The following is a 22,389-nucleotide window of genomic DNA, read 5'->3' on the forward strand; positions in this document are numbered from 1 at the left end:
CGGTATTTAAAAGGAACTCTCAATCATGGTCTCCACCTCAATAATTCTTCTCCAAACTCGCTTACCGCATACTCTGATGCAAACTGGGCTGGTTGTCCTGACACTCGAAGGTCCACTTCCGGTTTTTGTGTTTTTCTTGGTAACAATTTGATTTCTTGGTCTTCAAAAAGACAGGTTACAGTCTCACGTTCGTCGGCCGAGGCTAAGTATCGCGCCGTGGCACATGCCGTTGCAGATACAATCTGGATTCGGCAGTTACTCTCCGAGCTACATAGGCCTATTGAGCAGGCCACTATTGTCTACTGTGACAACATATCGACAGTCTACATGACCGGCAATCCAGTTCAACACCGACGCAGAAAGCATATTGAGATTGATATTCATTTTGTTCGTGAAAAGGTTGCTCTTGGTCAGGTTCGGGTGCTTCATGTTCCCTCTACGGCTCAGTTTGCTGACATTTTCACCAAGGCACTGCCTACTAAGCCGTTTCAAGATATCTGTTTCAGTCTCAACGTCGTCGAGCCTGCCATTGATACTGCGGGGGGATGTTAGAGTAGTCATTATGGTATACGACTTCTAGTCCAAGTCAGTTTTGTACCTCTATCCTAAGTCAGTTTGTACCCTCTTATATACTCTTGTATGCCGCACCAAACAATCAATAAGCAACAATTTTATTCAGCTTTCAATATATACAGTAGAGTTATTTGAGTTGCCATTTATTTGTGTTAGTTTTCTGGTGATTTGGACTTGTTACTTTTTCCATCATACAGAACTTTAAATTTTGTTTTTGTGAACACATCCAAAGCAAGTACATGCAACTTATATAAATTATATAACCCCCAAAAAAACTGAGACCAAGTCTGTTTTTAGATAAAACTGTAACCATACTTCTGTTTTTGTTTTTTAGGTAACTAAGTTTTTTTTGAAAGCGTAACCAAGTTTTTTTAGATATATCTCTCCCTAATAATAAAGCATGGATTGGGTCTCCGGGTTCACCGTTGCGTCCTTTTTGCAAAAAAAACCTCTGATTTACGTAATCAACCCGCAGTCCACATGTAAAAAAAAAACGATTCGCTGGATAATCGATCCCCAATTTCTCCTCTGCGCCGCACGCGCGAGAGATGCCCTCCCACCCGATTCCACACCCACGGGAGACCGCCCGCCGCCGCGGAGGGCCACGCCGGCGATCTCCCCTCAGCCCACATGCCTCCTCTTTCCTCTCCATTCTCCTTCTCTCTCCGCCCCTTGTTCATCCGCAACGGCCTGAGCTCACCACGATCCATGGCCCTCTCCTTCTGCCAGCAATGGTACATCACGGGTCGTCCGTGGCGCTCGACCTCCTCGTTCCGCGCCGCCCATACTGCACTGCGCACGCGCGCCTCCTGATCCATGGCCGCCTTTTGCCGAGCTGCGGGATCGATGTCCGGCGCCATGACCAGCCTCTTGCATAGATCGTCCATGACGTTGGGGCTTCTGTAGAGAAGAAACGAGGGAGGGAGATGAGCAGAGAGGGGAGGAGGAAAAACAGAGGAAGGAGGGGGAGAGCAATGGAAGAAAAGAGCAGAGAGAAGGAGCGGCGCCGCTCCGGCGAGCTGCGGCTGGGTTCCTCGGTGGTTGCCTGCTGCGTGGATATGGGTTGCGGCGCCGTCGCGGGGCGGCCGCCCAGGTGTTCGCGCACGCGGCGTCCGTGGCCATGGCGTTCCTTTGGCTGGAGTTCTCGTAGTCGTTCCAGGAGCTGGACATCCTGGCCTCCACGCTGGCCCACGCCGTCACCTTCAGGTTCCGGTTCTGACTGAACAATGCGGGGCTCCCTGCGGCGCGCGCCGCCCGGAGCGGGTCGGCGCCAGTGGCGCTCGCCTGCCAGCTGGGGCTACTGGGGTGCAATCTGGTGTGCCACGCGGGGGTCGTGTGGATGCACTTCGGCGGGGCAGCAGCTGGCAGGCGCAGCGGCATCAGGGCATGGGTGTTCAGTACGCTCCTGAATGCCGCCCTGCTGTGGGGATTCCTTCACTGCTACGGCACCGCGAGGTGAGAGCGCCGTGAGGTGATTCCCAACCATTGTAATATACAATCCTTTGGTGTACATATAGGTAGGCCGGCATTGGCATTCGGCATCTGCCATCCCAGTGAGATGACGAGGAGGTGACTGCTGCTATAAACCAGACAAAAACAAAATTCAATTTTATCATAGAGATGGGCATACATACATGCATATGCGCGCGGGGGGCGACGATTGGATCGAACCCCACCTGATTAACTTCTTATACTCTGTTCTTGTGTTCATGGCAAGGGGAATTATCTTTTTTTTTATTCAGTTCAGTGGTTGACACCTGAGCTGAAAACATCTCAACCAGTTTGTTGGCCTTAACAGGTTGATTTCAGTGTGTCATCTTATTGGAAAACTATTAGCCGCAGAATTTAGCAACAGAAGACGCGCGCGTGGCCTACGGAGAGAATAACGCGCGCGGTATGGCCAAGGAAGAGAAACGCGAGTGACTGTCGTGGCTCTCGCCGGACACGAACGGCGCTTGCGCCGGGCTGGTCTGCTTATAGCTGTTGCTACTCCAGGTTTATTGATAATGCTATTTTTTTTTCATTCTATACCCCGTCTGAATTTATAGTTTAATGATGTGTAGGGAAGCACCGACATTGTGCTATATAATAATCATCTTTGATGTGTCTACCGGGACCACCGGGTTAAAGTTGTTCTTTCATTTGAAGGATATACTTTGTTTGATGTTTTAACATAAAATGTAGCTGGTACAATCGAATTTAGAAGCCAAAATGGGTGACCAAACATGGTGGTGTTGAACTTGCTTGCCTTGGCTATGGAGAGAAATTATGTAATGAAATTGGTACTTTATAATGTTCGGAGCCCATTGTTAGTGCTTATATTTGCAGTAAACAAGTTAAATAAATAGGTGTGTGCGATGAAAACGAAGGAAGAATACTTACTCCTTTTAACTATTGTAAGTATATATTAATATTTTTTGAGGACAAGTATATATTAATATTAGGTAGAGATAGGAGAGACACTTTCTATGTGAGAACAGTTTTTCTTTCAAGAATGACACTCGGTACTTCTGAACAGATCGTATATGATTATATGATGGAAACTTTGTACTCCCTCCGTCCCAAAATAAGTGTCAGAATTTTGTATTAGCTTTAGTACTGTAAAGTTGTATTAAGCTTGAGACATTTATGTTGGGACGAAGGGAGTATTATTTTGCCATCTTCTTTCCTTTGTGAAACTAGCTGCAGCAGTTAGTAGTTTAAATTGATGCGAGGAAGTAATTAACACAAAACTGCATTCTTTTTACTGATTTTCCCCTTGGAACAGATTTTGTAATTCATGATCAGGTCGTTTTGACACATACTCTTAGGATTTCTATATATCTTATCTTAGCTTTGGGGGTTTTAACATAAGAATGGTATGATGCTCCAGACTCGACGACAAGTGCTATCCTCATGAGGCCAGATAAGTCATTGTGCCAATCCAGCGAGAGTGTCCAACAGCGGAAAGTCATCTGAAGAATCATGTCCCAGTGAGTAGTCCAGCTCCAGCAACAAGACCACATCTGGCTTCCACCAAGAAGCTGGACCAGCGGCATTGTACTCAGGTAAGCTCATGAATTTTTTTGCAATCCAGACATGGCAGAGTCAAATTTATACTAATAGCTAACATCAGCTTACTGTGGTTTATATGGTCCATGTAAATCTGGCAACGCACGGCTAAACTTCCAACAATTATTTGCTAACAAAAATCAAGTAAAACTAAAGGAATAGTTCTTTCTCTTGCTGAAATAGGTTTGGACGCACTGTGTGGTATATATATGTCAAGTTTAGCCGTATGCAATAATGCAATGCTTATGGTTGATAATTCTACAAATTTAATTAGTGGGCAGGAATAACTGGTCAGGCTTTCGTAACTTCTATTTCTATTACTGCAGCATAATTGTTTTTTACATAGAGCTTACTGTTACTTCCTTTTTTCATCAGGAGTACTATTTCCAAGCAAACAACCAACTATCTGTAGAAAAATTCGACATAGTAAAGTAGGTTAAAAATGTTCACAGTCTTACATGTGTTTACACTTAAAAGAATGTTCACACTTTTAAAAAGGTTCAAAATTCCCAAAAATGTTCCAATTTTTCTAAAAAAAATATTTTCATTGTAATTTGTACAAAAACTTAAAATAATCAAAATTTCTTTTTTCAAAAAAAGACATCTGTTCCAAAAAAAGTTCCTCAAAAAGATGCTTCAATTTCTGTAAAAACCTCAGCTTTCCTTAAAAGAGTCCCAATTTTTTGTGAGTTTTATAAAAAAAGAAGGAAATTTTCGCATTTTCTCGAAAAGTAAAAAATAAAACTGATGGACAACTATTCCATCCAAAACTACTCTTCCATCAGACAAAGAATGCTAAGTTGCTTCTTCATGTCCAAACTTCATCCTACAAAAAGCAATAATCAGTGTAACCTTATTATTGATGTTTATTAAAATTGGATATAAAAAATGGCGCATAAAGTAGGTTGTGCACCTTTTTTTCGCCCGGTGCAACGCACGGACATTTGTACTAGTAAAACTGAAACCAATTGTGCGTAGCGCTGCGCGGCGTATACTCGGATGTAGGCTCATAGGTTTTGATGTAGGCCCGGCAGTCATACCACCACGCACCTTTTTTTTCTTCCAAGAAAAACAACCCGTTTCCCTTAAAAAAGGAAAAACAGACCATACATAGGAAGTCATTAACTCTCCTCTCATCTCGTTAGATCCCCCACCAGGCTCCTCTCATCCACATGTGCCATTTCTTCTGATTTGCTGCGAGCGATTGAAAGATGAAACGTGAACAGAAGTGATCAACCGCTTCCGTGCGACGTTGCAGTCTTGTGAGCTTAAGGAAATCCATCTTCAGAACAGGCGCTTCACCTGGAGTAACGAGCGATCCAATTCAACCCTGTGCAAGCTAGACTCCTTTTTCTGCAATGCAGAGTGGGACACCACATACAACACCCACGTTCTCCACGCGCTTTCATCCTCCTTGTCGGACCACTGTCCGCTGCTCCTGGCAGATGACAAAGGACCCAGACGTCCCCGCTCCTTCAAATTTGAAAACATTTGGGTCTCCTTGCCTGGGTTCACTGAGGTGATCCAAACGGCCTGGAACGAGCACATGCCCCACTCGGAGCCCTATCAAGTCCTTCATCATAAGCTCAGAAAAACCGCCCTCCGCCTTTCGGAATGGAGTAGAAAAATGTTCTCGAAGGCCAACGTCCAACTCCATGCAGCTCTGTTGGTCATCCTTTGGTTGGACATTGCTCAAGAGACGCGTCTCCTCTCCCCCGCCGAGTCCGACCTTCGGGCTAGACTTAAACGACGAGTCATTAGCCTAGCGGTCCTTCAGAGAGCTAGGAAGAGCCAGTGTGCGAGGGTGGCCAACCTCAAAGAAGGGGATGCGAACACAAATTTTTTCCATCGCTGTGTCAATGCCAGGAGAAGAAAAAAACCATATTCACCGCATCAAACGGGCTCACGGTTGGGTGACTGAGCATGGGCAGAAGGAGAAGATCATCCACGACCACTTCTTCGAGGTCATGGGGCAGATTGGAACCAACAGTAACGTAGACTTTAACTGGGATGAGCTCGACATCCAGCATCACAACCTCCACGCTCTTGGCGGTGTCATCACTGAGGAGGAGGTCTGGGCTGCTATCAAAGAAATGCCCAACGACAAAGCTCCCGGCCCAAACGGCTTCACCGACATTTTCTTCAAGAAATGTTGGGACCTCATCAAGGTGGACTTCATGTGAGTCATCCACTGCTTTGACTCCCTGCGCATGGACAACCTGCAATGGCTAAACTCTGCCAATGTGGTCTTATTGCCCAAGAAGGACGGCGCTGAGGGGATCTCCGACTATAGGCCTATCAGTCTTATCCACGCCGTTGCCAAAATCATCGCCAAGGTGTTGTCCATTCGCCTAGCGCCGCTCATGGATGCTCTGGTTTCCAATGCGTAGAGTGCATTTATCAAGAAGAGAAGCATTCATGATAATTTCATGTATGTTCGCAACTTCGCTCGTCGGCTACACAAGTGCAAGACTCCAGCTCTATTATTCAAGCTGGACATCAAAAAGGCTTTTGACTCAGTTCGATGGGAGTATGTCTTGGATCTCATGCAACGCATGGGGTTCCCTGATAAATTCAGAAATTGGATTGCGGCATTGCTTTCGTCCTCGTCCTCGCGCTTCCTCCTCAAGAGCCTGCCTGGCCCCCCCATCAGGCATGGACGTGGTTTTCGCCAAGGAGACCCCATCTCGCCTCTGCTCTTCATGCTCGCAATTGACCTGTTGTACAAGATCCTCGACTTGGCTACGTGCAAGGGAATCATTCATAAGATTTGTGGCCGAGGTACAATGGTCAGAACCTCCCTCTATGCGGATGACGCTGCCGTGTTCATGGCGCCAATTAAGAGTGATATTGACAACCTTGCAACCATCTTAAAAGGCTTTGGAGACGTCACGGGCCTTTGCACCAACTTCCACAAAAGCTTTGTCGTTCCCATTCGATGCGCCAACCTTGATCTTGTGAGCATTCTCAGCAGCATCCCGGCGACCAGGGCGTTTTTCCCTATCAAATACTTGGGCCTCCCGGTCTCGGTTTAGAGACTGAAGAAAGTTGACTTCCAATACCTCCAGGACAAGGCAGCTGGAAAATTGGTCGCCTGGGATGGGCAGAACATCACCACCATTGGGCGCACGGCCCTTGTTCGCTCTGTCATCACCTCTCAGGCTGTGTACTCCATCACACCACTCATTGTCCCTCAGGGTTCCCTTGACAACCTCAACAAGATTGAGAGAGCTTTTCTTTGGTCCGACTCTGACAAGACCACTGGTGCCAAATGTAAAGTCAACTGGGACATGGTCTGCCGCCCCACCAGCTATGGGGGTTTGGGTGTTCTTAACACCGACCAATTTGCTCGTGCTTTGAGGCTCAGATGGCTTTGGTTTGAATGGAAAGATACGTCCAAGCTCTGGGTCGGCCTGGGCAACCCTTGCACCGAGGAGGACCGTGATTTTTTCTACGCCTCTACTTCCATCATCGTGGGCAATGGGGCCAAAACGCCTTTTTGGGACTCCCCCTGGCTGCTTGGCCGCAAGCCGAAGGACATTGCACCTCTCGTCTTTGAGGCCTCGAGGAGAAAGAACTGGAAGGTGCGAGAGGCTATTACAGAGAATGCTTGGATGCTTACGATCAGACGAGACATTACCATCACTGGCCAGCATGTGCGGGAATTTTTCACCCTCTGGCTTCTCATCCATGACATACACCTCGACATCCACTCTGAGGATGACATCATTTGGAAGCACTCTTCGGATGGCTCATATTCGGCGTCCACTGCATACAAGGCACAATTTCTGGGTTTGACGCTTTCCCCCATGGACTCCATGGTCTGGAAAATGTGGGCGCCCCCAAGGTCAAATTCTTCTCTTGGCTAGCCTTACAAGATCGGATTTGGACCGCCTACAGGCTAGAGCGACGTGGCTAGGACAACTGCGGTCTTTGCCCGCTCTATAAGCAGGTGCAGGAGTCGGGCGTCCACCTATTCGCCAAATGCCGCTTCACCTTGAGGCTTTGGCGGATGCTCATTGACAAGTATGGGCTTGCGCATCTGGACCCTTCTAACTGGCACCTTGAGGATTCCCTCCTCTCTTGGTGGGACAAGCGCACCAATTCGAGCATTCCGGATCGTCGAGCCATGGCCTCCCTTACCATGCTCGTATCCTGGACAACATGGAATGAAAGGAACGCTAGAGTCTTCCGCCACAAAGAGACGCCACCGCCAATCCTTCTCAAGCTTATTATAGATGAGGCCAACCTATGGGTTACTGCAGAGGCTAAACAATTAGGGAACATTGTATCGCGCGAGTAATTGTCATGCCGTACTCCGGCCTTGTGTAACTCTACAAAACTATCCTCCTCTACTTTAATAGATGAGGCAAATCTTTTGCCTCCGCTTCGGAAAAAAAAAGATGCCGTTGCTGGCATCAAGTAATCGATCCCCATGCTCTCCCAGATCTATTTGCCACTTATTTTCTTCGAATTTCTCTTCCTTGGGTGGTGGCTATAGCTGGCCAAATGGCCGGGATAGTTGGGTCGGCCCGGTAGCACGGCCGGCACGGCACGGGCTTGGCACGGCACGGCACGTGCTAAACGGGCCGGGCCCGGCATGCGGCACGCCATGGGCCGTGCCTGGGCCTGAAGGGCGAGCACGCGGGCCGGCACGGCACGGCCCGATTAACTTTTTTATATTTTTTTATGTATCCTAATATGGGCCAACAGGTAAAAATAGGCTAAAAACGCTCAATGCGCAAAATAAGAGGTAGATTAGTGGGCCTGGCGTGCCGGTGGGCCGGCCCGATTAGCATACGGGCCGTGCTTGGGCTGCAGGCTGCAGCACGCGGGCTGGCACGGCACGGCCCGTATAATAATCGTGCCTAGGCGGGCCGGGCCGTGCCAGGCACGATTAGGATGGGCCGTGCCGTGCCGGGCCGGGCCGGCCCGTTTGGCCAGCTATAGTGGTGGCTCAGGTGGCTGAATGAGTGCGTGCACACGTTTGACGCAGTCTCTATGGTGCGGATTCTCACTTACCTCGTCGACTCTGGCAACACGACCACGGTGAGAGCATCTCCAGCCGTTGAGCCCCCAGGAGGCATTTTTTTCGCCGCTTGGGGGGCTGCCGGCGAGATTTTTAGCGTGAGGATGAAAAAATCTCCAGCCGTTTCCATCCCCAAGCGAGCCGTCGTCCTCGCCGCTCCTGCTGCTCGCGCTGGCCATGTCGCTTCCGCTGCCTACGCGCTCATCCTGCGCACCACGGAGCACCCATCCATCGTGCCCTGCCACGGCATGTACGAGCAGGCCGGCGAGCTGCAGATCCTGCTCGAGTACATGGATGGCGGGTCCCTGGACGACCGTCGCATCGCGTCCAACCTGCTCATCGACTCGGGGCGGCGCGTCCCGCTCGGGGACAACCTGGGGAAGAAGGGCAACTGGGCCGCCCTCAGGTGCGCCATCTGCTACTCCCTGGCGCCTGCTGCTCGCGCTGGCCGCGCCCGCGCCTGGCCGTGGCCGCGCTCGCGCTGTCGGCGAGCTTCCTGACCGCGGCGGCCAGGCACTCGCGGCACTGGGACGGGGCGGAGCCCGCGGACGGGCACTCCGGCGGAGCGCAGGGAGGCGAATCCCGTGGGCGCGGCGGCGGAGGGGAGCTTGGTGAGGATGGGTGACGCGCGGGCGCTCCTCCGAGGCCGCCGCGGCGGCGGCGACGAGGACGGAGAGGAGGAGGAGGAAGGGGGCGCAGGGCAAGCACGGCGAGCAGGCAGGAAGGCAAGGTGGAGCTGGGGCACGGGAAGAGAGAATCGGATGGGGAGAGGAAAAGTGGGGGCGAGAAAGCGACAGGAAGAGACAATCTGGGGGGAGATGTGGCTGCAAGTGGGCCACATGAGGCAAAAAAGCAGCGCCGGCGTCCCCAGCTGCCCCCCGGGGGGCTGGGTTCGGGGTGAGCTCGCCGGGGCTAATTTGAGTCAACTCCGGCGAAAAGTTAGCCTTTGGGGGCGTGAGTGGGGCTTTTTTCGCCCGCCGGCGCTGAAAAAGTGGTCCTGGGGAGCTTGTTGGGGGGCCTAGTGGAGATGCTCTGAGGGCTAGGTTGAAAGCGCCGGCTGCGCTGCTCAACCTCGTCTAGTCTTGGTAGGTTAGTACTTAATTTAAGAGGTAAATACACGGGTGGTGCTTAAACTTGCTATAGATCTTTACTTTAGTGCTTGAACTTGAAAAATACATTAAACTGGTTCTATAACTTGACAAGGAGGTGCAAATACGGTTCAAATCTCATATGTACACGCCCACGGTGCTGATGAAGCTTTCCAGCATGTCATTTTTCTTGGAAAGCCCCCTAACATTTTTTCTTACAAATAGGTCCTCAATTAGAAACATCACACATTTGTAAAATGAAAATAAAACTGTTTTGCCGGGGATTTAAATTTTAAACCTGTGGCCTACTTTTAGCATGCAGGCGTGGCCAGCCAGTCCACCGCTTCAAACTTACTGTGGTGAATGGATTCATATGATTTATATACACTAGGCGGAACAACATAAATTAACAGAATTTATTCCAGCAAAAAATAGTGTCGCGCCTGTGATTCAAACATCCGAGGTTATATAGCATCCTCGGATACCACTCCAACCAAAAAGATCTCATGTTTCTATAGTATAATTAGTATATATGACTGTAAAAAAATATAATTTAAAAGTATTTAAAATTTTACATGTGATTTTTAAAAAGAATGCATGTGTTATTTTATAACATATTCATAAAAAATTAAATATTTATAGAATTATAAAAATGTTATTTGATTTAAATATTATTCATGTGAGGATCTGCAATCTAAGAATTTATTTCAAAACACACAAACTTTTATGTATTATATAATCTTTTAAAACAACCCAAAATAATTCTTAAAGCATGAAACTTTCATGTACTACATGAATATTTTATAAAAAACATGGAATTTTATTAACTTATATGAGAATTTAGTTAAATATACAAAAGTTTAAAATTTTACTTTAATTTTTATTTAAAATCAAGCATGTTTTAAAAATATACAAATATTTTCAGAATTTGTAATTTAACAGTGTTTATTCTGTAAAATTATTGCCTAGATATTTTGTGAAATTAAATTAACTTTGTAAATATATTTTATGTTAATTATACTGTAGATTATTATTTATAAAACACGATTATCATTTACGTAGTTTTTTACAAATTTTAAAATGAATAAACCAACACATTGAAAATGGGCTGAAACGTGGTCCATTTTACCCCACAAGTGCATTATATTATAAAGGTAAATTTATCCTTTGTGGTATTACATCTCGTGTGTTTGAGTGGTATGTGTGGCCGCTATATGGCCTTACGTTGCCAACGGTTGAGTGGTATGTGAAATTTATCTCCAAGGTTTTTTTTAACAAGAAAATAATTTCAGGGGGCTTTTTTATAAGAAAATAATTTCAGGGTTTTATTTGCAAAACCAGACCACACGCCCATCTACCGATCGCTGACAGCAGGCCACATGCCACGCTGACATGCCTCGTCAGCATCGTGAACGTATAAAGATGAGATTTGAACCGTATTTGCATGTTCATGCCAAGTTGTAGAACCAGTTCGATGTATTTTACAAGTTCAGGCACTAAATTGCACACTTGTGGCAAGTTCAAGCACTAGTGGTATAATTACCTCTTAATTTAAATTTGCCTTGAAAATACCAAAATTTTACCAGGAAATATCGGCTTTCCGTCTACGTCAACGGTCGAGGTCGTTTGTACTAGTCTACTCCTGAGTCTTCACTTGGTTATTAATTCCCGGCTCCACACTCTTCGCCAGCATCCTGCAGGGGAAGCGATGAACCAAACTATTCCAAGTCCAAGTAAGCAAATCATGCCTCGTCCTCGTCTCCATGGCCGCGCCCCAGCTTCGCTTGCCATCCACCACCTCCTCATTTCGTTCCTCCTCACGCTGTCCCCGCTCGCGTCTGCGCAGCAAGAGTACGAGGCCAACGCGCAGAGCGACTGCTACGCCAACAACGGCAGCTCGGTCCTCGGCTACACCTGCAGCAAGAGCAAGAGCAACCACGCAAACTCCTCCTCGGCACCGGCATGCGCCACCTACCTGGCCTTCCGCTCCGATCTGCCCGGCTACGGCTCCCCAATCACCGTCGCCTACCTCCTCAACGCCAGCACGTCCGCCGTCGCCGCCGCCAACTCCGTGCCCGTCGCCTCCCCGGTCCAGAACGGCACCCTGCTCCTCGTCCCCGTCCGCTGCGCCTGCACGGCGGCGGGGCACTACCAGCATGACGCCGCCTACGTCATCCAGTTCGACTACGAGACCTACTTCTCCATCTCGAGCGACCTGTACCAGGGGCTCTCCACCTGCCAGGCGATGATGGCGCAGAACCCCGCGCATGATAGCCTCGATCTGTATCCCGGCATCGCCCTCACCGTGCCGCTCCGCTGCGCGTGCCCTTCGCCCGCGCAGGCCTCGGCTGGAGTCAAGTACCTCGTGACCTACGTCCTCGACTGGGACGACGACGCGTCCACCGTCGCCGACCGCTTCCACGCCGACTACCAGGCCCTGCTTCACGCCAATAGCATCACCGACGACACCACCGTATACCCGTTCACCACCATGCTGGTGCCACTCAAGGATCCGCCCACCTCTGAAATAGCGTTCCTGCCGGAGCCACCGACACCGTCACCAGCACCGTCCGATCCGGCGTCAGTCCCGCCGGCGAGTTCCACTGAATCAAGCAGTGGTCCTACTCCTAGGTGGCGGGTCGTCGTCGGCGTTGCTGCTGGATGCAGTGTTCTTACTTTGGGTGTCGTGCTTGCTCTCTTCTTGCTACGCCGTTGGTGTCGGCGGCACGGCGACCGTGGTGACCGAAGCAAGACCACCCTACCGGCAGTGGAGCATGCTGCGCCAGACGGGCCGGCGAAGGGAGCTTTGACGAGGGCGGCGTCCTTGATGTGGCCCATGGTGGTGCGCGAGGCAGTGGGGTCGCTGACCGTGTACGACTACGGGGATCTAGAGAGGGCGACGTCAGGTTTCTCGGAGGAGCAGCGTATTGGAAACTCGTCGGTCTACCGCGCGGTGATCAACGGCAGCGCTGTGGTCGTGAAGCGAGTGCCCGGCGACGTGGGCACTGAGGTGACCATCCTGGGGCGCGTCAACCACTCGAGCCTCATCCGCATGTCCGGCCTGTGCATGCACGGCGGCTACACCTACACGGTGTTCGAGTTCGCCGGGAACGGCGCGCTCAGCGACTGGCTCCACGGAGGCGAGGAGGAGGAGGGCCGCGTGCTCGGGTGGAGCCAGCGCGTGCAGGTGGCGCTCGACGTGGCAGGCGGGCTCAACTACCTGCACAACTACACCGATCCTCCCTACGTGCATAAGAATCTCAAGGCCAGCAACATCCTCCTCGACGCGTGCTTCCGCGCCAAGCTCTCAAACTTCGGCCTCGCGCGCGCGATCACCACGGACGACGAGGACGACGACCGCGGCGGCCTGTGGATGACCCGGCACGTGGTCGGCACGCAAGGTTATCTGGCGCCCGAGTACCTCGAGCACGGGTTGATCGGCCCCCAGCTCGACGTGTTCGCGTTCGGCGTCCTCGTGCTTCAGCTCTTGTCCGGGAAGGAGGCGGCTAGACAAGACGATGACGTCGGCGGCGGCGAGAACGGGAAGGTGGTATTGCTTTGGGAGGAAGCGGAACGGTTGGGCCTGGGCGGCGGCGCCGGCGACCTGCTGGACAAGGTGACGGCGTTCGTCGACGGCCGGCTGCATGGGCGGTACCCGTTGGACGTGGTGTTCGCTATGCTCGCGTTGGCACTGAGGTGCGTGGCCCGGGAGCCCCGGACGCGGCCGTCCATGGCCGAGGTGCTCCTTTCGCTCTCGGGAATGTACAATTGGACAATAAATTGGGACCCTCGGTGCCCTGACGGCACCGGAACTCGTCACGAACAATAGGTCCAGATTACTACTGTGCTACCGCATAACACGGCGGGTCACCGTCGGTGTACTTTCGCAAGACGTAGGCATCTTATGGACTTGTAATGCGATCAAGATCAGAAGTAAACCTTGGCACTGAAGTAAACTCAGTTCCAATCATCATGTCATTTTCTTGTTAGTATTAAGATCGTTAGGGGCATGTACAATGGTAGCATTACCTTGGTGATGCCTCAGTACAGCCACGTCGGTCAGGAGAGATGAGACCACCGTGCAATTTCACACCTATCCAATGCAACAGCAGCCCCACGACGTTTTTTTTTCGAAAAGGGGGCTCCCCGGCCTCTGCATCAGAAAAATGCATACGGCCACATTTATATAAAAATAAATAAGTTCAACAGAGTCTAGCGGTCTGCTTCAAAAAGAGCTGGCTCACAAAGAGCAACAAAAGCAAATAAGGCCCAAAAGCCACAACCGGCTGGCAAAAGATGAACATGTACACTAGTCGCCTATCCTATTACATGACCGCCATCCAAACCGGTTGAAGATATCCCGCGCTACCATCTCCCACCGGAGAGATGCAGTAACCAAACGCTCTGTGGCCTCCGTCGGAGTGAGTAAGGACCACATACGGATTAGCGCAGTAGCCCGGAATGCAACCTGCAAAAAATGAATAGTTGTTGTTCTGTTAAAAGCCAAATCATTTCTGCAGTTTCAAATTGCCCATAACAACGCACACGCTCCTACGCGAATTTGTTTAGCTGTTTCGGACTCTATCCCAACCAGCCACGTTCCAAAGAACGACCTGACCGAATGCGGAGGAGGAATGTTAAAGGCAATTTGCACCGAACGCCATAAGACCTTCGCCAACGGGCAATCAAAGAAGAGGTGCTTGATATTTTCATCCCGATCACAGAAACTACACCTAGTAGATCCTGTCCAGTTTCGCTTAACCAAATTATCTTTCGTTAAGATAACTTGTTTATGTACAAACCACATAAACACTTTGATTTTCAGAGGAACCTTAACTTTCCAAACATGTTTGGAAGTAGGAATCACACTAGAATTGATGACATCAATATACATCGACTTGACTGTGAATTCCCCAGATCTAGTAAACTTCCAACACAGCTTATCGGGCTGATGCTTAAGCTGAACCTCCATCAGTCTACGCACCAGATGAAGCCAGTCTTCCCACTGGTCTCCAACAAGCACCCTCCTAAACTGAATATTCAGGGGAGTGGACTGCAAACTCGTTGCAACCAGAGCATCACGACGCTGCACAATACGATAAAGCGAAGGATACTGAAGCGCCAACGGCGCATCCCCCAGCCAAGTATCCTCCCAGAAGCGAGTATTGTTGCCATCACCAATAATAAACTTTGTTCTATTAAAGAAAGTAGCTTTGACTCTCATTAGCCCTTTCCAGAATGGTGAATCAGTCGGTCTGACTGTCACCTGCGACAAAGTCTTAGAGTGGAGGTACTTGTTATGCAGAATCTGTGCCCAAGTAGCTTCAGTCTCAGCAGCTAACTTATATAGCCACTTACTGAGAAGACATTTGTTCTTGACCTCAAGATTTTCAATACCAAAACCCCCTTGGTCCTTCGGTCGGCAGATGACGTCCCATTTGGCTAAACGGTACTTTCTCTTAAGTTCATCACTTTGCCAGAAGAAACGGGACCGATAGAAGTCCAGCCTTTTCCTAACTCCAACTGGTACTTCAAAAAGGACAGAAGGAACATAGGAAAACTCGTGAGCACCGAATTAATAAGAATCAACCGGCCTCCATACGATATGAGTTTGCCCTTCCAGCAACTCAGTTTCTTCTCAAACCGATCTTCGATACACTTCCATTCACTGTTAGTCAGCTTACGATGGTGAATGGGGATATCTAGGTAATTGAACGGGAGTGCACCCAATTCACACCCAAACAATTGCTTATATGCATCTTGTTCCTCTTTGGCTCTACCAAAACAGAACAACTCACTTTTATGGAAGTTAATCTTCAGACCGGTCAATTGCTCAAACAGGCACAGCAGCCCCATGACGTGAGCCTACTCTCCCACCGAGATGCTATCTGTACCGGCCTTTCTCCTTCCTCTCTCTTTCTTTCACTTCTACCTCTCTTTCTCTTCATTTTTTCATCTCTCTCATACTTTCTCTCTTGAAGAGGCCGCCTCCTCTGCAGGAACCCGTTGTGCTCTGCAAGCTATCACTTTAGCACCACGCTAGCATCCGAGCCTAGCTGTCTCGTGAGGCATCACCTCTGAGGCTACCCGTTGGCCTTGTCCTTAGTACTCTTTCTACAAAATCTTAGAGCATCTCCAACCGCAGCCTTGAAACAGGACACTTGGTGCAAAAATATATTTTTCTTACCATTTGAGCCCAAAAAGGAGCTCCAAAGCTACCCTAAGAGCATCTCCAACAGACGCGCGCTAAAAAAGTTTTGCAGCACTGAAATAATGTTTTTGCGCGCAAGAGGTTTACCGTACGCACAAAAACACGGCGCACAACCCGGCGGCCCCACATGCAGCAGCCCGCACGCGCAAGCCGGCGGCCCAAATTTGCAGGCCCGCGTGCGCTAAATTTACAGCTTCGTTTTTGTGTGTGCTCTATTTTACAGCTTCTGCCGGAGAGCTGTTTTTTATCGCGGCTATATAGGTATCTTTTTCAACGGGCGCTTTATTTGGCGTGTCTGTTGGAGATGCTCTAAACATATAAAGTTGTGGTGCCCAAAAAATAAGACCAAGGTGATCCAAATTTAGATCACGCGTTGTCGTGCCCAAATACAAAAAACACCGCGCGTGTGTGGCCAACTGCCATATGGAGTTTCACCCCGCCTCTCGCGGCTGCCGCTGCCATGGAGCGCACCGCCAACCATGCCATCGACCCCGCACCTACCGGTCCTCGGTCAGGCCCCCATCCCCCTCGCCGCGGTCGTGGCTGACTTGTCGTCATCCGCTACACCGTCATTGCGGCACCACAAGCTGTCGTCACGGTAGGAGGTGCGGTAGCATCTGAAAAAGAAAACTTTGCATTTCCATGGGAATTTAAAATCCTCATGGAGACACTTCTAAAAGGTTGTCTTTGGTTTTGCGGCCTTACCTATTTTTTTAAAGAAAAAGCTCAAATGCCACACATTAAGTACTACATGTTTACAAACACACCCATACATAAAGATAAAATTACATTTAAAATCTTGGGGGTATGAAAAACTCTTGTGAATTCCTTCCTCTCTCTCCTCTTTGTGACACATAACTCGCATGAAGCATACAAAAAAAAACCACGACATCTTTTCGTTCCCTCCCTCCCTATAATCAGTCTTTGGCAAATGGTTTCCAAAAGCCTAATTTTTGAATGTTACACTACAATAATCTGATATGATCGTATAGAATACAATATCCTTGGTTAATCTTTCTGCCACCAATGGAAAATCCCATGGACACATTAGCGCGTAATATACACTAGTAGACTCTACAACCTTCCATTGAGTTTACCTATAAGTGGACTCTCGAACAATGCAAAACTTCTTGTTGTGATATTTGTGTACTACGTTAGGTAGATAAATATACACTTTGTGTATGTATATGTACAACATTGTTCTTAGACGGAAAAGTTGATTTGTAGTTTTGTTCTCTCTACATATGGCTCATAATAGAGATAATGATACTCAGTCGGGAAACAATGTTGCGGGTACATAACATGTCCTTTTTGAAGTTATAAATTTTATTGTAATAATTGGCTAGAAAAATTAATTGACTAATAGCAGTAATAATATAAAATCCAACTAACTATATATGTATCCATATGTAGATGATATGAGTGAGGATGACTTATCCTCTGATGCATCACCTTTTTCTTCGGGGAATTCAAATGGTGTTCATCTTATTCTCTTCCCTTTTCTAGTACAAATTATCATGTAGTTTACCTTGAAACTAGCAATTCACTTATATTCTAATTTCAGGTAGTCCGGTCGTTTTCAATATCACCGATAGGGACATGGACGACGAAATTATAACAGTTCAGAGTTCACCCCCTGAAGATAGCCCACCCGATAAGCGAAAATCACTTTTGGAGAATAAGAAGAAGAAGAAGAAGAGAAAGGTTACAGAGGACGAGGATAACAAAATGGAGGAGGAATCAGATGGGAAGGAGGACAACGCAGGCGAGGAGGAAGAGGAGGACAGTGAGGAGGAGGAGGAGGACAGTGAGGAGGAGGAGGATGAGTGAAGTCTACTTTCCTAGGTAGTTTTTTTATAGTGGCACCCTTTCTTCTTGCTCTTGGGAAAGATTTAGCGTTTAGCCGCTTAGTCGTTTGTTTCAAGAAGCAATGGTGGGCTCTCCATAGCTGCCTTGTGAGCAATTCCGTGTACGCCATTATCCTATCTAGGGTAGCATTTAGGAAAACAAAAAAATATAATATAAAAATATTATTATTTTCATCTGCTTTGTTTAGTTGGACCATTGATTTTTTGTATTTCCATGACATTCACGATCACTTTTTTGTGAACATTTTTGAAAAAAAAACTCATGATTTTTTTTGAATTTGCAAAACTTTTGTTCGACTTCACGAATATTTTTTCAATACGTTAATATTTTTTCAGAATCACTAATATTTTATGATTTGAGGAATAATTTTCCAAAATTCACATGTTTTTTTATATTTGGTACTTTTTGAAATTCCCAATTATCTTAAAGAAGAAAAGGTAAAAAAGTAAAAAAAACGTAATGAAAAGAATTGAATACACTGGAGGTCCTAAAAGTTCCGGCGCGGTGTCACTTTAGTCCTATATTTTTCAAAATGCACCTTTAGGTGCTAATTCTATAGTAAGTGGTTTATCCGAGGTCCTTTTTCCCACTAGGGGCTCGCTGACCTGCTTGTGTGGTGCGTTGACCCCATGCCACATCGACTCGGGAGAGGAGATGAAAAAGAAGAGAAGAGAAACAATACAAGTTCATTTGGAACAATTAGAGAGAAGGGATTTGGGAAAGAACGAGAGCCAGGTAGTGGGGATTGTGAAGAACAATGTTTATACGTTTTTTTTTGTAAAATAGAGCAGCCTCCGCGGCCCCTGAGTTGACATGGCTTGGGTCAATGCGCCATGCGAGCAGGCCAGCGAGCGCTAGTGAAAAAAAGAGCCTCGGGTGAACCACTTACTATATAATTAAGACCAAAAGATGTGTTTCGAATTATATAGGAATGAAGTGACACTACGTCAAAATATTTAGGACCTCCAATGTATTTTTATCTGCTTTGTTTAGTTGGACCATCGATTTTTTGTATTTCCATGACATTCAAGATCACTTTTTTGCGACCATTTTTGAAAAAAAACTCATGATTTTTTTTGAATTTGCAAAATTTTTGTTCAACTTCACGAATATTTTTTCAATACGTGAATATTTTTTCAGAATCACTAATATTTTATGATTTGAGGAATAGTTTTCCAAAATTCACATGTTTTTTTATATTTGGTACTTTTTGAAATCCCCAATTATCTTAAAGAAGAAAAGGTAAAAAAAGAAAAAAAACGTAATGAAAAGAATTGAATACACTGGAGGTCCTAAAAGTTCCGGCGCGGTGTCACTTTAGTCCTATATCTTTCAAAATGCACCTTTAGGTGCTAATTCTATAGTAAGTGGTTTATCCGAGGTCCTTTTTCCCACTAGGGCTCGCTGACCTGCTTGTGTGGTGCGTTGACCCCATGCCACATCGACTCGGGAGAGGAGATGAAAAAGAAGAGAAGAGAAACAATACAAGTTCATTTGGAACAATTAGAGAGAAGGGATTTGGGGAAGAATGAGAGCCAGGTAGTGGGGATTGTGAAGAATAATGTTTATACATTTTTTTTGTAAAATAGAGCAGCCTCCGCGGCCCCTGAGTCGACATGGCTTGGGTCAATGCGCCACGCGAGCAGGCCAGCGAGCGCTAGTGAAAAAAAGAGCCTCGGGTGAACCACTTACTATATAATTAAGACCAAAAGATGCGTTTCGAATTATATAGGAATAAAGTGACACTGCGTCAAAATATTTAGGACCTCCAATGTTTTTTTATCTGCTTTGTTTAGTTGGACCATCGATTTTTTGTATTTCCATGACATTCAAGATCACTTTTTTGTGAACATTTTTGAAAAAAAAACTCATGATTTTTTTGAATTTGCAATTTTTTTGTTCAACTTCACGAATATTTTTTCAGTACGTGAATATTTTTTCAGAATCACTAATATTTTATGATTTGAGGAATAGTTTTCCAAAATTCACATGTTTTTTTATATTTGGTACTTTTTGAAATCCCCAATTATCTTAAAGAAGAAATGGTAAAAAAAAGAAAAAAATGTAATTGAAAAGAATTGAATACACTGGAGGTCCTAAAAGTTCCGGCGCGGTGTCACTTTAGTCCTATATCTTTCAAAATGCACCTTTAGGTGCTAATTCTATAGTAAGTAGTTTATCCGAGGTCCTTTTTTTCACTAGGGCTCGCTGACCTGCTTGTGTGGTGCGTTGACCCCATGCCACATCGATACGGGAGAGGAGATGAAAAAGAGGAGAAGAGAAACAATACAAGTTCATTTGGAACAATTAGAGAGAAGGGATTTGGGGAAGAATGAGAGCCAGGTAGTGGGGATTGTGAAGAACAATGTTTATACGTTTTTTTTTGTAAAATAGAGCAGCCTCCGCGGCCCCTGAGTCGACATGGCTTGGGTCAATGCACCACGCGAGCAGGCCAGCGAGCGCTAGTGAAAAAAAGAGCCTCGGGTGAACCACTTACTATATAGTTAAGACCAAAAGATGCGTTTCGAATTATATAGGAATAAAGTGACACTGCGTCAAAATATTTAGGACCTCCAATGTTTTTTTATCTGCTTTGTTTAGTTGGACCATCGATTTTTTGTATTTCCATGACATTCAAGATCACTTTTTTGTGAACATTTTTGAAAAAAAAACTCATGATTTTTTTGAATTTGCAATTTTTTTGTTCAACTTCACAAATATTTTTTCAATACATGAATATTTTTTCAGAATCACTAATATTTTATGATTTGAGGAATAGTTTTCCAAAATTCACATGTTTTTTTATATTTGGTACTTTTTGAAATCCCCAATTATCTTAAAGAAGAAATAGTAAAAAAAAGAAAAAAATGTAATGAAAAGAATTGAATACACTGGAGGTCCTAAAAGTTTCGGCGCGGTATCACTTTAGTCCTATATCTTTCAAAATGCACCTTTACGTGCTAATTCTATAGTAAGTAGTTTATCCGAGGTCCTTTTTTCCACTAGGGCTCGCTGACCTGCTTGTGTGGTGCGTTGACCCCATGCCACATCGACTCGGGAGAGGAGATGAAAAAGAAGAGAAGAGAAACAATACAAGTTCATTTGGAACAATTAGAGAGAAGGGATTTGGGGAAGAATGAGAGCCAGGTAGTGGGGATTGTGAAGAACAATGTTTATACGTTTTTTTTGTAAAATAGAGCAGCCTCCGCGACCCCTGAGTCAACATGGCTTGGGTCAATGCGCCACGCGAGCAGGCCAGCGAGTGCTAGTGAAAAAAAGATCCTCGGGTGAACCACTTACTATATAATTAAGACCAAAAGATGCGTTTCAAATTATATAGGAATAAAGTGACACTGCGTCAAAATATTTAGGACCTCCAATGTATTTCTTTAACTCTAATGAAAATACTTGAGGGGCTTCCCGGCCCGCTCATGGGCCGGTCCGGCATGCCGGAGGGGAGTGAGAGCTATTTCTCGCTTTAAGCGAGACGATCGCTCGCGTTCGCTGAAGGAAAATCGCGCCGCGTACGAAACTGGGCCGGCCTACTCGGGAACACTAAAATTTTAAAAAGCGACAAACAAGGGAAGCGCGCAGGGGACTCGATTCCTGGTCTCCACAACGGTAGTCGGTTGTGGTAGCCAACGAGCTAGCAACAAATTTGTGATGAATTATGAGGCGCGAGCTACTTGAGTTAACACAAGCGAGATTTCCACTAGTTTTTCCCGGTTTGTCAGTTTTTCAGGTTTTTTCTCTTTTATTTTTTTGCTTCATTTTTATTCAGTTTTCTCTGGGTTATTTCTCCATTTTTATTTGTTTCTCTTCTTCTCCATTTTTTTGTTTTTCTTTTGTTTGTTTTCATTTCCACGCTAAATTTTCGTACATGCCAAAAAGATTTTTTAATAAATGATCAACATTTTTTGTATACATGTTCAACATTGTCCGAACACTTATTCAACATATTCAAATGCTTGTTCAACATTTTAATATTTACTCAACATGTTTCAAATACTTGTTCGACTTTTTCCAAATACTGATTTAACATTTTCTAATACTTATTCAACACTTTCTCAAATACTCATTCAACAGTTTCAAAAATTTTGTTCCACAATTTTCATAATTATTCAACATTTTCAAAGTTTGTGTTCCACATTTTCCATATACTTGTTCAACATTTTGTAATACTTATTCAACATTTTTCCAATAAGTTTTCGACATTTTTAATACTTATTCAAAAAAATTCATATATTTGTTAAACATTTTTCAAATATTTGTTCTACATTTTTATTTAGAATGCTTGATTAACATTTTTCTATACATGATCAACATTTTTTAAAATACCTTTTCAACACTTTTCAACTACTTGCTCAGCATTTTAAAATACCTATTCAACAATTTCTCAAATACTTATTCAACATTTTCAATTTTTTGTTCCACATTTTTTATACTTACTCAACATTTTCAATTTTTTTGTTCTATCCTTGTTCATATACTTGTTCACCATTTTGTAATACTTATTTAATATTTTTCCAATATGTTTCCAACATTTTTCAAATACTTGTTCTACATTT

At 46.0% G+C, this 22,389-nt stretch overlaps 2 protein-coding genes and 1 long non-coding RNA gene across 3 annotated transcripts; all 3 read left to right on the forward strand.

Annotated features, from left to right (window-relative positions):
* The first annotated feature begins 1,921 nt into the window (after positions 1–1,921).
* Positions 1,922–3,704, forward strand: LOC119365644. The gene is made up of 3 exons (XR_005175652.1): positions 1,922–2,028; positions 2,372–2,568; positions 3,446–3,704. It is a non-coding gene; the product is annotated as an uncharacterized LOC119365644 (long non-coding RNA).
* A 7,682-nt stretch (positions 3,705–11,386) lies between these two features.
* LOC119365642 (protein LYK5-like) lies at positions 11,387–13,825 on the forward strand. The gene has a single exon (XM_037631292.1). The coding sequence runs from the start codon at positions 11,450–11,452 to the stop codon at positions 13,568–13,570; it is 2,121 nt and encodes a 706-aa protein (XP_037487189.1). The 5' UTR covers positions 11,387–11,449; the 3' UTR covers positions 13,571–13,825.
* A 3,337-nt stretch (positions 13,826–17,162) lies between these two features.
* LOC119365643 (nucleolin-like) lies at positions 17,163–17,937 on the forward strand. The gene is made up of 3 exons (XM_037631293.1): positions 17,163–17,245; positions 17,366–17,428; positions 17,517–17,937. The coding sequence occupies exons 1-3, from the start codon at positions 17,197–17,199 to the stop codon at positions 17,780–17,782; spliced, it is 378 nt and encodes a 125-aa protein (XP_037487190.1). The 5' UTR covers positions 17,163–17,196; the 3' UTR covers positions 17,783–17,937.
* Positions 17,938–22,389: the final 4,452 nt, after the last annotated feature.

This window comes from Triticum dicoccoides, chromosome 2B (genome assembly GCF_002162155.2).
Source record: "Triticum dicoccoides isolate Atlit2015 ecotype Zavitan chromosome 2B, WEW_v2.0, whole genome shotgun sequence".
Taxonomy (NCBI): domain Eukaryota; kingdom Viridiplantae; phylum Streptophyta; class Magnoliopsida; order Poales; family Poaceae; genus Triticum; species Triticum dicoccoides.